The sequence below is a fragment of the Thrips palmi genome, unplaced genomic scaffold (genome assembly GCF_012932325.1).
Source record: "Thrips palmi isolate BJ-2018 unplaced genomic scaffold, TpBJ-2018v1 HiC_scaffold_12, whole genome shotgun sequence".
Lineage (NCBI taxonomy): Eukaryota > Metazoa > Arthropoda > Insecta > Thysanoptera > Thripidae > Thrips > Thrips palmi.
Genome location: NW_023144623.1, coordinates 7,453,158 through 7,468,956, shown reverse-complemented (window position 1 = coordinate 7,468,956; position 15,799 = coordinate 7,453,158). Strand labels below are relative to the sequence as shown.

At 49.0% G+C, this 15,799-nt stretch overlaps 2 protein-coding genes across 4 annotated transcripts in view; both read right to left on the bottom strand.

Moving 5' to 3' along the window:
* Nucleotides 1–5,424, bottom strand: part of LOC117639959 (lutropin-choriogonadotropic hormone receptor-like) — a 32,443-nt gene extending 27,019 nt beyond the window's left edge. The window contains exon 1 of the mRNA XM_034376067.1: nt 4,505–5,424. The gene's annotated coding sequence lies outside the window, so the exon portion shown is untranslated. The remainder of the gene's footprint in view (nt 1–4,504) is intronic.
* Nucleotides 5,425–6,203: 779 nt separating this feature from the next.
* Nucleotides 6,204–15,748, bottom strand: LOC117640592 (bromodomain adjacent to zinc finger domain protein 1A). Of its 3 annotated transcripts, XM_034377182.1 has the most exons (18): nt 15,323–15,748; nt 14,520–14,658; nt 14,277–14,419; nt 14,095–14,175; nt 13,798–14,005; nt 12,877–13,711; nt 12,600–12,792; nt 12,403–12,518; nt 12,157–12,310; nt 10,542–12,058; nt 10,302–10,441; nt 10,075–10,205; nt 9,801–9,979; nt 9,340–9,450; nt 8,904–9,047; nt 7,579–7,742; nt 7,339–7,502; nt 6,204–7,253 (listed from the first exon to the last, which is right to left on the bottom strand). In XM_034377182.1, exons 1-18 carry the CDS (start codon nt 15,433–15,435, stop codon nt 7,139–7,141), a joined length of 4,647 nt encoding a protein of 1,548 aa, XP_034233073.1. In that variant the 5' UTR covers nt 15,436–15,748; the 3' UTR covers nt 6,204–7,138. The 3 variants fall into 3 exon arrangements, with proteins under 3 accessions (XP_034233073.1, XP_034233074.1, XP_034233075.1); XM_034377183.1 differs by lacking the exon at nt 9,340–9,450; XM_034377184.1 differs by lacking the exons at nt 8,904–9,047; nt 9,340–9,450.
* Between the last annotated feature and the right edge of the window lie 51 nt (nt 15,749–15,799).

Genomic DNA, 15,799 nt, shown 5'->3' with positions numbered 1-15,799 from the left:
CGTGTTAGCGCGGAGACACGGCCAAACAAAATTCGCGCGCAAACAAAATAAAAGAATTTCAACAAAGGCCGTAGCTACACGTGGAAAGTTGCTCGGCTGGAAAACTTTCAGTGCCTTCGACTTTGGTTGGTTCGTGAAGTATCAAATGACGACTTTACGTGATGCTGACATTCGTTGTCGCTGAGTATTGAATATTTCGACGCTAATTTGAGGGTGTAGGAGTGAGAGCTCTACTCCGAAGTTTTCCCTCAGAGAATTTTCACTGTTTAGCAAATGCGCTTATCATGTTGTCATTGGGCATGAACCCAGTGACACGGAGGCGAGCGGTGGATACACACCGGGCCGCCGCCTCCGCACCCGCCACGCCCCGCCCCGCCACGCCCCGCCACGCCCCGCCCCGCCCCGCCCCGCCCCGCCCCGCCCCGCCACGCCACACCCCGCCACGCCACACCCCGCCTGGCGCCACGTTAGAAGGGGGAATCTAATGAAAAGTGACCCTCGCTGCCGCAGGAGCAGCTCGGAGCGCCCCGGCAGACCGGCAGGCGGCTGGGTAGCCGGCAAACCGGTAGGCCTGTGGGCGTGTGGCGCCGACACGGGGCGCCCCATGAGTGCGAGAGAGACAGAGCGACGAAGACGAGTCTCGGAGTGAGTCTGCAGCCTCGCCAAGCCGCGGCCGCTTTCGCGGACATTCCTGCTGGTCGCGGTCGCCAAAACCAGGAGAGTGTTGTAACGCCGATAAGCGGCAGGAGCGACTCGTCGGCGGCACGCGCCAGGAACCAGGAAGACAGAGCGACGAAAACAGACTCTTCTGAATTCGCTCGACAGACGCGTCCAACGGGACTGTTGCGCGAAACGCGGCGGAAAGCGACCTGACGAGTATCGCACCGTAGTAGTTTCGAAAACGGCCAAGAGAGAGAGAGAGAGAGAGAGCGCATGTGTGTTTGTGTGTGTACTGCCTGGCTGTCTGCTCTGGCGGGAGTTCGCCGGCCCGAGGTTCTTCGACCTCCGCCGGCTTGGACTTCCGGCGCGTCGCTGCACCTTGCCGTCGAGCAGCGTGGTGGTGCCGTGTGGCCGTGCCTTGCCGCGGTGCCCCGAGCGCTCTCCCGGGCAGCTGGCCCGCCACGGCGCAGCAGTCACAGCCAATAGAGGGAGAGAGAGAGCGCGCTCATTAATTGCTGTCAATAACACAAAGTGCCATCGCCATCCGTATGACGGAGAATGACGCCGCGGCGTTTAGCACCCCGTCACGCGGCCGGCAGACAGTCCGCGCACAGCATTCTGTCTCTCTCGCTCGGAACGGCTCACACACACACACGCACACAAACACGCCGGTGTGCTGGACATTATTCTGCGGCCTTCGTCCAGCACGCGCGCGTCGGGGTCGGGGGATGTTCCCATTTTTAGCCCAGCCGCCCCACTCGAGATGGAAATCCGAAGTGATCCGCGAGCACTCTTTCTCCCCTCCCGGGCGCCCGAGGCCTGGCGATGCTGCGGCGTGCACGATCGCGGCAACCACTTGTGGCAGCGCGGTGAATTATGCACAGTGCGTGCGTGGGCGGGGGCGAGAGCGTGATTCTCGGTGTTTGTCCAGAACGCGCCCCGAACGCGCGCCGCCGTGCGCGGTCCAACAACGGCAACGGAAGCGAAGCGAAGCAAAGCGAATGACTCGGCCAAAAACTAATTGAACTTAAGATTTGTGTGTACATAGAGGCAATGTGATGCCGTCAGCCAACAGGATAACTTTGAGCCTCCGCCGCGGGTAGAACAGAACCAACAGAACGAACGAAACATTTAATTGGTGATCCGTCCATGTTTCGGAGACTGTACTCATTCGATTCGAATGTGTTTTGAAAGAAAAGAAGCAGGTCCTGTAGGCCCAGGCCAGACCAACGCGACGGTGGTCAGCCTCGCCCCTTGTGAAGGGGAAGGGTCCAGCCACCGCCCAGTCCGGGACTCACATGCCTCCCGGAAGTCTCCCCCCTACCCCTGCCCCTCTGCCCCTCCCCTCCCCTCCCCCGTTCTGACCCCATTTTTTCTTGTTTCTAAATGCTGGAATTTGTTGGGGAGGCTGTACAGGGCACGGCAACCGAGCAGCGCCCCGGGGTAGACAAGGATAGACAAGGCGGTGCTTGGGGCCATAGCGCCAGCCGGCCAGCCAGCCAGCCAGCCAGCCTCGGCCTCACTCGCGGCCTCGCGGTCGGAGTAATCGTGGGTTAAGCCACGGAGGGCTGCGTTCTGTCTCTCTCGCACCCCCACGGGGCCGGGTGAGCCAGCATGAGTGCGAGAGGGACAGAGCTAGTGCGACACCGCTGGGTGCAGAATCGCTCGCCTGCGGCTTTTCGTGTCTAGCTGCTGCCCCTCCCCTCCCCCTCCTCTCCGCCCAGGTGCCCTGTCACCCCTGCTCCTTTGCGTGGCCGCAAATCCCCCCTCCCCCTTTTTCCGAGCCGCGAGCCGCGAAGCGCAGGCAGAGCGACGCTCTGCAACTTCCAAACTTGGTGCGGCCACGTTAAGGAAGTGTCAAAACAAATCTTATCGCGCGACTAAGCGTCGAATAATACGCAAGATAATGCGTGCCTCAAGTGCGGAGGAGAGAGTGTTACGATAGGATTGCCGGCGCCTCGTGGCTGGGCCGAGATTCCTTCGACTCGAGAGCGAGAAGTCGATGTGGATTCGAGACAGTTTTTTTATTACGAAGTGCATTTTGGTGTACCGGTTTCTGGCGGATCTGAATAGACTTCAGGCTGAAGTGAAGCGTACGGGGTGGATTTTCTCTTGCGTTATTCAAGCAGCAGAAATCGAGAACAGAGCACACAGTGAGATCCGAAAACGAAAAGAAAGCCAGTTAGTCGCGGCCGCTGGGAGTATTTTCGTCCCTGGCGGTGCCTTGACCCCCGCGACCGCCGATCGCCCCGGTTGTCAATTTGCATCGGGAATGCGTCGCCGTCTTGTTTACATCCGCCCCACCTCGCCGCCTCGCCTACACTGTAAATGCCTGTGAGCAGTGCACACTCGTAAAAAATGATGACAGTGTGTCCTCCTTCCGGAAGGCGGACGAAATGACAGTGTACTGGCCAGAAGAATGCCGGTCGGCTCAGCGAATCTAGAGCGAAGGGGTGCCTTGGGGGGCCTAGGCCGACTAATCTGCTATAAGTCCGCATGGGGGCTCCGTGCGGATCCGTGGCTCCTCGCCGCCCCACGACGCACTGCTGGCATGGCAGTGTGGCAGCATGGCCGACGGGCAAACGAGCCAAGCGAGATCGCTGCCAAAAGCGCCAAACTACTACACTATCTGACGCGCGCCCGGCCGCCCGGCGCCGACCCAGACCAAAACACAAGGCGTGCAAGGCGCGAGATCAAGAGGAGCGCAGATGAAAAAGCGCCTGCCAGCGGCAGTGTAGGCAACCACCACGCCGTGCCCGACCCGCCCGCGCGGCGGCTTGCCTACCCTCGCTGCTGCGGGCGCGTCCGGGGAGGGGGGGGGGGGGTGCCGGTGCGTCTCGCCGCAAGCCAGCCGTGAGCTCCCTCTGCAGGCTGTCTCTCTCACACTCGTGGGGTGCGTCGCGTAGGTCGCGTAGTGGTGCGAGGGAGACAGAGCGACGGGACGCTGCCGCAGTGGGCGTGGTCGGCGTGGTCTCCGCCCCGGTGATGCACCCCGCCGACGCACCCATCGTCGTGCTCCGAATGGCGGCACACTTTAAGTGTCCGCGGCGGCGGCGAAAAAAGGCAGCAAGTTCCGCCTCTTTGTGTTCCCTTCCTGATCACCGCGGGCCGGCGTCGAATGAGGGCGTACCGCGTACGGAGTGGCAGTGCGGCGGGGCGGGGCGGGGCGCGACGTCAACGGAACCCGACCTAGACGTTTGGCCTCATCAAATCCAAATGGTCCCATGGCGGCATCGACCTCGTTTGCCAGTGCCAGGGCTTCGCGGCTCTTCCGTGAGAATTAGACGCCGAGGGAGGTGAGGAGGAGACGCAGTACGCATCATGCCGATAACGGCACACCGCGGAATTTATCTTCCCCGCCAAATCCGGCCGAATGAGCGCCAGACAAACCGAGACAAACCCATCCGGTTACTTTATTTTTAATTTTTATTTTTTATTGCGGGACGTCCTTGACGACGTCGCCAAAAGCCTCGATCGGTCTATCGGCAGATCCTGGGGGCATTCCCAGAGTGCCAGTTTGTTCCGCCGGCAGAGCGATTCCACTCATCGCCGTCGTCGCTCTGTCTCTCTCGCACTCGCGGGGCTCCTCCTTCGGGTGCGAGAGAGACAGAGCGACGAAACGCACAGCGGAATCAGCCTTCTTTCCGCACGTGTAAGGCAGAGCCTGGCAGAGCCAACTAATGAACTGACCTAATTGTAACTGCCGGCAACACCATGGGGTCATCAATGGCCACCATCGTTTTTGCTGTTGATGCTTTTGTTTATTTTTTGGGAAGGGGAGGTGAACCACACTGCATCAGCACACGACCTTTCTGACCGTGTTCCGTATCGGAGCGCCACCTACCTCCGTCGACGCTCTGCTGCGCTTTTTCTTGAAGCGGCTGACGACTGCCTCCATGGGCAAGGAAGGCCCGCGCAGCCACAGCATCAACCGGCCGCAGCGGCCAGACGCGCTCCTTGTCCTTGCCGGCGACGCTCTCTGTTTTGTGTCTCCGTCTCCGCCCTCTGGTGTACTTCCTAGGGAGGGTCTTCGGCGGCGCCGCCTCCCTCGGAGATCAAAGCACCGGTCTTGGGCTTATTCAGGGCGTCGGCGCGGCGGGAGGCGCACCTCGCTTGGCTCCGCAGCACTCCGCAGGTGCGCAGCGCGCCGATCGGCTGTGCCGGCTGTGCCCCTGGGGCCACGGGGTCCAGCGCCGTTCCGGCACACTCGGCGACGCACACACACACACGCACCCACAAACACTCGCGCACACCCCTCGCACAGTCCTCCTCCGCGCTGCGAATCACACGCAGAGGCCCGGCTTGTTGACGGTGGCGATGAGGATGATGCCGCTGCTGCAAGTTTTACGGCGCTTTGATTGGCGACTTGGCGGCCCTGGCAGCACGCGGTCTGCTTCGGCCTGCTTCGGCCGGCCCCAGCCCCGGCGGGGCCCAGCGTCAGCGGCCACTTCGTAGCACTTCGTGGCACTTCGTGGGCGGCGACGCGACGGCGGGCAGCCTCTTGAAAAGGACAGTCAAGTTCACTTGGCGCTTCACGCCGACCCTAATCGCACATCCACTTCCACTTCCGCCAATTCACCGCCACTCGGCGCGCTCGGCACACTGCCCCACTGCACTCGGCGGCCGCTCTGTTGACGCTCGCGGCCTCCTTGACCCTCGACGCCTCGACGTCGACGCGGGGAGGGTGGAGTGTCTCGTCCGTCCGTCCGCGCTACCGCGTCGCGACCAGGTGTCGGACTGGTGACTGATTGTTAGAGCCCAGCCGCCCCGAGCCCGCGCCCCGCCCTGGCCCCGCCGCCAGAGGTCGCCCGCGTCGCCGAGCGCAGTCGCCAGCCGCGGCCACAGCGCGGACGCGCTCCACGCCGGGCCGGGTCCTTCCCCGGTCTTCCCCGGACGGCGCGGCCGCGCGGCGGCTTGCTGCCTACCGGACTGCCTGCCGGTGGAGTGGAGGCCCACGGCGACGCCCCGACGAGGGCCGCGAGGATGCACGCCACACGCCCGTATCGCGTCTCGTCGTATCGCACACAGTGTGCCACACACACCGAGCGAACGCGAACGCGCCGGGAAATGCAGCGCAGGCCGCCGCGTCGCGTCGCGTCACGACGAGCGGAGGGGAGGCGGAGCACTGAGCAGATACTCTTGTCGCGAGCGCCTCCTAGTATCTGCCGTGGCGGCGGCTGCCGTCGAGCGTGGCGATACTCCGGGTCTCAGGGGTGGGGGTGGGAAGCGGAGATACCCCGTCACTCTCGTGAGGGAAGGTCTTCGACAAGGTGCACAAACCACCAAGTGTTTCCGTAATTTTTTCGCGTGCTTGCGAATTTCAGATTACCCTTCCTTCCTTGTGATAGCATCTGCCATCCCCACCCTCTACACATGCAGTCTACTCTCTGGTTACTATCAGCTACTATCCTGAAGGCCGAAGACAACGGATGGTGTATTCCACTTGTGTTAATTCATTCTGAGAATGAGAGTTAATAATGTACTGCAGATACTGCATCTATTTTAAATCAGGATTGTTCAGGTAATAGAATCAATTTCAAAGATTTTCTTTACAAATTTTTATTTTATTTTGCATTTTAAATTGGTTTTTTTTGCCAAGCAACAAACACAATCTCACTGCAATAAAACTACAAATTAAATATCGAACGGAAAAGTGTCAAAAATAATACAATTGTTTATCTAGTTAATCAATCTGTGAAACAAAGAATAAATATGCATGACCCCTTTAACTTGATGATACTTGGGACAATAATGAACACTACAATGAAGATTCATTAACTAGAATTAGTCATAAAATATTATAAGGTACTAATTGATTAACACTGGGTTCAAGTTGTTTTTTTTCATAGTTAGAGACAAAAATTAAATAAAAAGCTCTTTCCAAAATGAAAGCAAATTTTTTAACTAAAACAGGTAGCAAAGGTTTACAATGTTAACACATGTTGTTGCCATTTCATTTCATTTTCCTTACAAAATCGTTTATGCAAATCAACATGTGTAATTGCAATTTATCACTCATAAACTGTTGTCATAAATACTAATAATTTTAAAAACCACGCATACTTTGGAAAACCAGTTACAATATGGTACAATGAAGTCCAATCTATCAATAATATAATACAAGCGTCTTTCCGCTATAAGTGAAGAAACACTATTGGAGTCTCTGCTTTAAGTACACCTTTCCTAGAGACATAACTTTAAATCTTCTCCTCATAGGAATTCAATCTATAAATTAACTTAAATTTTAAGAAGTGGGGTGAATTGAGTATTCCACATTCAAAATTGCAAGATACTACACTCAGGCTTGATTGCACTTATACATTTGCACACGAACACACAAAAGCACATTCATTCAGTTCATAGTAATAATTCAGAAACATAACCACAAGCCTGATGGAATGAGTTGAAGATGTGTGCATACAGGGAGATGAGAAAAAGAGAGAGCTATGTGTATTTTCAATTTAAAACTAAAAAGTTGTTAGGGACTGGACCTTTTCTTCTTAGCATCTGGCATCTTCACATCTTCTTCCCTAAGGCGCAAATTCTTTTCTCTGCACTTCTTGTCAAAGAATTTTCTCAGCCTCACACCAGACCTGTAAAATTGGTGAGGAGAAGGATAAGAATTACAGTGTTCAGTTAACAGTTTTACAGCATTACTCAGCTAAACAAACGACTTACTTGTAGACATCTGTATCTGGTTGATTGTACATGTCACAATTCTCAAAGACCAACAGGGCATCAGCTAAGACTTCACTAGTATTTCGATAATCCAACACATTCAATTTGTGCCGAATGGTTCCAAAGTCCATTGGACGCTTGATAATAGTATGGTAGTCAGGAACCTGAAAAAGGCAATAAATAAGTTTCCAAAATATTGACAAAAATAAAAAACCTTACACCAAACAAGATTTACTTTACCTCCGATTTCAAAACTGGTCGGGTAAATGCCCATGCATCTTTGTGACGTATGATTTCCTCAAGAAGCTCTTGCAGGGCTGCATTGTCAAGGGGCAAGTCATCAGTGTCCACATCCAATGAACGGCGAGAGCGTCTTCGAGAGATACCTTCATCATTGAGAGCGTCTGAAAAAATTTAACACAATGTTAAAAGATTGCAATGGAAGTGCACTTTTTGGCACTTCCTACTGAAGTAAAAATTCTATAAAGTTGAAATAACTACTGCCAACATAGAAAGGAATGATAAGATAAAGACCGCATTAAATCCCAAATCAAACACACCAACACACCATACAACACAAACCAAACCACCAAAGAACGAAAAAGGAGGTCTTATACTAAATCAAAATATCAAAAGTCATGCTCTACAAAGGAGAAGAAAGACAAGACGTTACAAGAGGAGCACCATAGATAAAGTCACATAGATCCGGGCCGGATCGGGGCCTCAAACTGCGACCCCGCCCCTCCCCCCCGCCACAGGCCCAGAATGGATTAGTCTTAGTGGTACGTAGCAGTAGAGCGCCATCACGGGGCCAAGAGTCGCGAAAGTGTAAACGCAAATGCGAGCAAGGATACAGGCAGGGTGCCGACAGCAGCGACAGGTCCACGCGGGAAGCGGACAGCGGGAAGGCGTCCTTCAAGTGTGGCAGTTGGGCCACAACCTGCAGATCCGTCCACGGCGTGAGGCTGGAGCCTGGAGTGCCAGGTTCACCGCTCCCTCCCGCATGATCGGACGGGCAGATAAAGAGAAACCGTCCAGAGCAGCGAGGCAGCCAGCGGGGTCCTCGCCCTCGTCGGCCAGGTCAGAAGCCCGCGTGACACCCGCCATGGGTCCTAGCCATCCTAGACCTAGAGCGTGCAAAGCAGGAAAGGGGTTTGAGTAGCGCCTCTCGAGAGTCACAGGTCGCGCCCCGTCTCCAGGGTCTGGCAACTGGCATCAGATTCCACAGGGGAAAGAGCACAGCCTCCAGGACAACGTGAGCGCGAGAAGCATGTCTCCGCGATACCTGGCCCGCAGGGCAAGGGGCAAGCAGGACCACGCATGTCACAAGCTGACTAAGAGCCAAGCAAAAGCAATGAACAAACAAAGTACCATGCAGAACCAAGTGACATGGAAACACAGAAACCCTTGCAGCTAAGCTGCTTGGGCCCCACCAGAATTGAAGCCATAGTGGATCAGAGCAGAATTGCATGTTTGGCCTGTGACCAATGTAGACAGGAATCTTTCGATGTAGCGAAGAAATACATGCACCTGGACGGCACTCAAAAGATAGGAAATTTACAAACCATCATAATTTTGATTCCGTAGTTGTTTGGCATAATTTGAGATGTTGGCAACAGCCTTCACCGCACATCGTCTGCGGGAGTGGAGTTGCCGCTCTTCACTTTCATCATTCTCCACTTCGGGTTCAGGATCCTCATGGTCGTCATCTGTGCCCCGCAACAACCCAAGTCAGTACACAAGCAGGAAGTACTATACAAGTACACAACCTGGCTTAATGTTACGATACCAGAGTCCTTGAGATTCTCAAAAGTGGGGAGAGTAAGAGATATATTTTGGATTTTCATTTGTGTAGGTGAAATTCAGAAGGAAATAACACTAATTTTCTCCAAAAATAAATTTTAAAAAATTCCTACTAAAATTTGGAAGACTTCTGAAAAAGCTCTGATATGGACTATCAACCAGAACTATGCCTTCGACAAAATACATCCAACTACTAACCATCACCATTGGAGTTGCGGAGTTGTTTGGCAAATCGGGAGATGTTATCTATAGCTCTTGCCGCACATCGCCTGCGACTCATAATGGAGCGGTCTCCGGGTGGTGTATCACCTGTTAGCACAATTAATTTAACTACACAGAAAAATTGTGTCCTCTATCATTAGTGTGCAAATAATTTTTCCTGTCATGATGAAATGATCACCCAATAGAACCCTATTCATGCGTACAAGAATTAAATTCCTAGTTGTCAAAGAAACTGACACTCATAGTGAGGATGACAGGAAACGAGAATGAGAAAAGTGATAGATACATGCTGCAAACACCAGCACCCTCAGTAAAGATACAACTAACTACTATTGATTGCACACAATTCATTGACACCTTTCCAGATTCAATGAAAATAAATAAGACGTTGGCTTCACTACTGGCAGACATTGAAAAGCCTCACAAGCACAGCTTACCTGGTTTTTTACTACTGGATGCCTTGATTTTACACTTTTCACAAGTCCATTTTCCCCGAGGAGCTTTGCGCAGTCTTGGTTCAGCACAGGACAGGTGGAAGCATTTGCTACACTTTTCACACTGAAGGTCAGATCCATCCTTACCACATGATTTGCATGGCTCCTTACTAACTTCGATCCTTGAAAACATGGAGAGGAGAAATGAAAATCATTATGCTCCAGGTTTATATTTCATACATGTTTAAGATTTTTTTTTTTTTTTTAAATTACTCACTGTTCTTCAGATTCCAGTATGCTCTCCAAATTGTCCTCATCATCATCAAATACTTTCCTTGGTTTTTTAGCAGGTGTCTTTTTCTCCTTTGGCTTACAAGTGGGACAAAACCAGTCACCTTTGGGTACACTCTACAAAGCAGAAGAGAAAGTAAGTTAATGAAATCAGCATGTTCATTCATTCAAAGTCCTCTTACTAACAAAATAGAAAGAGAGAAAAAAACTCACGGTAAGTTTAGGTTTAAGGCAATACATGTGATGACCCTTGTTACACCCATCACATAAAAGCATTTGGTCTGGATCCCCTCTTCGTCGACACAACCGGCAGTTAGCATTGAGAGCAGATTTTGACCATTGGATGCTTGAATCTGCAAATAAAAATGATAAATGAATAGATGGAACACACACAATACAAAGCAAGAAACAAAGGAATTCGCATGCACAGTGAAACGTAAAAATGATTGTTACCAAGGGTAGAGAGGTGAAGGAAAAGCTGAGAAAAACTTGTTGAAGTCATGAGTGACACCTGCCACTTCTGGAGAACAGTTAAACCTTCCTTTTCTTTGGCCTTCTCCTTTTCACCATCTTCCTGTTCTTCATTCTTCCTTTGTTTTTCTTTGGATTTCTCTTTTTCTTTGTCACTTAAACCAAGAGGCTTCTTCAAGTATCGATCATCAACACCTTGAGATACTTGAAGTATAGCAGAGGCCAAATTTCGGATGCATGAGTACTTTGGTTTAATGTCACAACTACCTAAGTTTGCTACCTCACATGCTAATCTTACATAGCAATGTGGGTCTTTAATATCTCTACTACTGCTAGCAGTAGAATCCGGCGTTCCAGGCCTGCTAAATCGTTCAGATTTAATTTTATCTACAATTGAACTACTGTAAGCATCTGAATCACAGCCAGGCCATGTCAGCTTGTCACATTCCTTGTCATAACCCCGAGCAGCAATTGTATCTCGCCAAGCTTGTCTGTTCTTGACTTTCAAAGAACCCAGACCACCAACAGACATCTTTTCTTCCATCTCTAAAATTAAGTCTCTAAGAGTTAACTCTAAGATTTCATCCAATGGAGTGTCAGCAGGATGGCCCAATAAAGTATCCTTGTACTGATTTGCTTCCTTCTGTCGTTGAGATTTCCGCACTTCGGCAACTTCCTCAGTCAAATTAGGATTCAGTTTAGAGATGGGACAATATTCTACAGAGTGAACTATTCGGTCTTTACTCTGAACTAACATTGTACGTAATTCGCTTTCCCTATGGCCTCTTGTGCTCAATCTTTCTATCAGATCGTCAACTTGATCCTTTAAATAGAAACCCCAAGTTGTACGTTCTGCTTTTACACTATGCACAGGACATGAGTCAGGATCAGCATTACAAGTTAGGAGTGCTGCATGATTCACTGATGGCTTAGATTCATCCTCTGCTGTTTGAGTGTTAGACTGCTGTGATGGAGATTTCATTGGGCTTCCTCCCGCTTTGTGGTTCTTCTCTGAAAGAAGTTTCTTGCTGGGGCTTCCAATAGGAGCAATTGGATGAGTTTCAGATTCACCATCATTTTCTTTGTCACTTCCTCCATTCCGCTCTTCTTCAAATAATTTGCAAACATAAGATAATGTGTCTTCCATTTTTACAAGATCCAGATTATGAGGAGTGGGCTTATCTAAGCATGAGCCAGCAAATCGTTCATCATGCTCGACAAAGAGACCAGGTAATGAAGCAAATAACCAAAATCTCCTATGAGCTCGGTCAGTACCAATGGGGAGATTAGCATGACTTAACATTTCGTCCATCAATTGATTTTTGCGCTTTTGAATTTCTCGTTGCTTGTCACTATTGTTCTTTTTCTCCCTAGCTAGACGAGTTGCCTTCTGCTCTGCTGTTTCTTCCTCTTCTTCACTCTCCTCATTTTCACCATTGGCTTTTGGTTCTTCTGGCTCTACATTGTTCTTCTTCCTTTTCTTTCTAGACTGCTCAATCCTGAAATTTCATATTGTAGTAGTAAAAAAGTAATCCAACATCCCAGTACAGGAAATATAACATGCAAAAACTTCAAATTGAAACTAGATTTAACTTACATTTCTTTTTCCTTCTTGCTTATTTCTCTATCAGCAAAGTGAAGCTCAACACGAACTTGTTTTGTCTTTTCCATACGTTCCTCTATAACATCTCTCATCGCAACATAAGTCATAATCTGATTTATAAGGCAAGTAATAACTGAGAGTTTGTCCTCTGATCATAGAAAAATAAAACAAAAAAATTCATGTTTAATTCGGTTACAAGATAGATAGATATTTCTGTTTGGCAACACATTGTATACATACCAGGAGGCAATTCAAAAATACTGGTAGTACTCAAAGCTTTAAGAATGTTCATATTTTCCATTTTCCATACAAGACCTGGATCATCTCTGGTTGTGTAACCACCTCGCTCACGATACCTGCCATGAAAATGGGTTAGAACACTCATTCTGTTACAGTACCATACTACAGTACTTGAAACTTTAGAATTCAGAACTCACCTCCATTCTGTGCTCATTTCTCCAGCTCGGTTGCCTGACTGAAGAAGGTGCAACCTGAGAACCTCTGTGAGAACTACAGAATCTAGTTCCACCTTGCTGAGGGGTTTACCCTGGAAAGTATTACTCCAGGCTGCTGCAGCGGAAGCAACTCTCAGAGCTTCAGATGTGGCGACATCATTTTCATCCATGTTACCTACGAGAAAAAGGTTTGAAAAGAAACTGAGCTTTGAGAACTAGAGGGAAACAGGAACAAGCTGCTCAGGCAGGAGCAACTTACCAGACACAGGCTCTGTTAGGTCCACAGGATTTGTCTCATCCAATGCTTCTTCCTCATCCTCTTGCATTTCAAAAAGGCCAGATAAGAGGAGCTGCAGTAAATCATTCAACGGACCAGTTACTTCGGGCTCAACTAGACTCCTCTCAAGCAGCTCAAGACTAACACCGCTTGGGAAGAAGTCTTTCACTTTTAATTGTTCAGAAAATGTATGTAAGAACTCCATGGCCATCATGACATCCCCAAACAGCTTGTTAGGTATCTTAGTTTCAACAGGTGTTGGGACAGGAAGTACTTTCAAATCTTCACATTCCAAATCTTCCCTCTGCCTGTTCCATTCCCGAATGAACTTCGCTAGCTCCAATTTCTTCTCTCGTTTAGCAGCTCTTTCTTTCATCATATCTTCTCGTCTTTTCTTCTTGTCTTCAATAGCTTTAATTTTCAATTGCTCTCGTTGTTGAGGATCATCAAATTTGCGTCTCTTTCTAACTTTACCAGAAAGGGCAGCTTTACCATACTTATCTTTCAATGACTTCTGAGGGGAAGTCGAACCTCCACTCTTGGCCCCATTGGTCATGCCATTGGGAGATTTTTTAGTCATTGTGATGTATTTCTGCATTGTTTCTTGCCTTGACTTCTTGCCTGGGGGAGTGCCTTGTGGAGGAGTGTCAGGTTTTGCCCGTTTAGTGTACTTTCTCTTAGGACTCTTTGTTAGTAAAAGTTGTTGCTGCTGAAGTCTTTTAACAGCTCTCCGAGAAGATGGGAAAACTGGGGGATTGCCAGCAAAAATCTGGTCATACTTGTACTGGCGAATTTTGTACTTGTTCAGTTCGCTTTCCTGCAATATTTACAAAATTCCAAAACTTATTTGGTGCAAAATATTTTAAACGTACTGAAGTAGTTTGAATATATATCTGATCTTACCTTAACCCTCAGAATACAATCACCATCAACCTCCAAAAACTGCTTCAAGAAGAGCCGATTACGGTCCCGTGAATACATGCGGGGCCTTCTACGGACTTGAGCAGCTGGCAAAGTATGAACCTCACTCACATCATCAGCTGTTCGATCAGAGAGCTCAACTTCATATCGGAACATTGATGCTGGAGGTTGGAACTGCCGCTGTGGATCTCTAGAATAGTCACACCAGCATTAGAAAGGATGATACAAAACATACCACAAGAGACATAAATGTTGACCATAGCGAAAGAAATCACTCACTTGACATCAGCACTAGGCGGTGGCTGATTGGCAATTTCTTCATCAGAGGGTGCAATGACATGCACTATGTATGCATCAGTCCTGTAAGGGAATGGGAATGATGAACACATACGGTAGGTGTACAATAAGAATACAAATAGAAGTAACTGCCAAATATAATAACAGATATCCTCCTTACTAACCATGGACCTCCTTCCGTAATAGACACTTCAACCGTTTCTCCAACAAAGTAGCGGTCTCTGACATAAATATAAACATCTTCAACTAGATCAAGAATGCCTGTTCGATGTGTTTTAGATGCAAGATATAACACTGGCACTTTGAGCTGAAAATTAAAACAAATCAGGAACCGTCATAAAAATTGTTCAGCAAAAACACCTGGATTTTTGTACAACAGAGGGGAAAATATTGAGGGAAATCCATACCTCCATAGGAAAATCCTTCAAATTTTGTTTGGCATGTTGTTCAGATTTCAAAGCTTCCTCAAAAGTTAGCTGAGGGCGCCCCGTTAACGAGCATTGCCAAACCAGAGAATTGCATAAGATGATTCTGGCACAGTACTCTCTGGAACAGGAAAAAAATGGTATGAAACAAACACTTATATTAAAATTTAAAAAGAAGACTCAAGATATATGTTAATTCAAAATCACAATTCATATCATTAGGTGTCAGTTACTATTTCTGAACAGAACTCAGCCCTCACTTAGTGAAAATACACCCATCACAACAATTAGATGTCGACTATTAAGACTCTGAAGGAAATAACCCTCAGTGTCTTTAATCCACCTTCATGTTTTCAAGGTTAGGTAAGTTTTGTCCTGGGATATGCACAAATTTTTTTGATAAGGGAATGGATACACCAGACAACACAGAAAAAAAGTGTTTATTTAAATATAATGTGTGAATTTGATTTCAAATATCAGGATTGACCATGAATCAAAATGATGATGCATATCTCTGAGAGCGCTGGCCTAGATTACAGGCACCTGGTGGCAAGCAAAGCCAAGCCTGGGGTTAAATTTGTTGATTACCAAATTTCTACAATAAAGTGGGTTTGCTATGCAAGTAGTGTGCAAGTGTCATTTTGGTGGATTTGTCAACAAGAACCGAGATAAATGCATGACTCTCCTCGAAATTCTGTGACACGGGGAGCCTCGGGTAGGCGAACTCGAGTGTGCCGACTTGAGTTCAGAACTTGTCAACCCGGACCCAACCAAACTTTACTTACTCGTAATCACGAAAAATTTCTTTGGTGAGAGGGCAGTAAAACACTTCATCACTGCTGCGCAAGTCCCTCGGCGGCTTGTTCCTCTCGAAGGGCTTTTTGTCCAGCAAAGGCATGGCGCAGTTCAACAAATCACCTTTTGGAGGGAATTAGTTAACGTCTTTGCGCTGCTTTTGGTCCGCAAGCTTGGACCATCCGATGAAATTTGCCGCACACTCACACACAATTCCCTTCACTTAAAAGACACCAGCAGACGGTAAGAGCACTTTGATGTACACATAACTCTAGTGTTTACGGCTGCGCCTGTCTTTCAAATAAATATACTGCCAAATAAATGATATTGCAAATAATAATGTCAGCTTAAACAACGGTGCCTTCGGAATACTTTCACACCTGACAATGGAAGATGGAATGGATGAAATGGATGCGCGCACTGCGCGCCAGCGCGCTACGGGGTACGTTCCACAGCCCGGACACGAT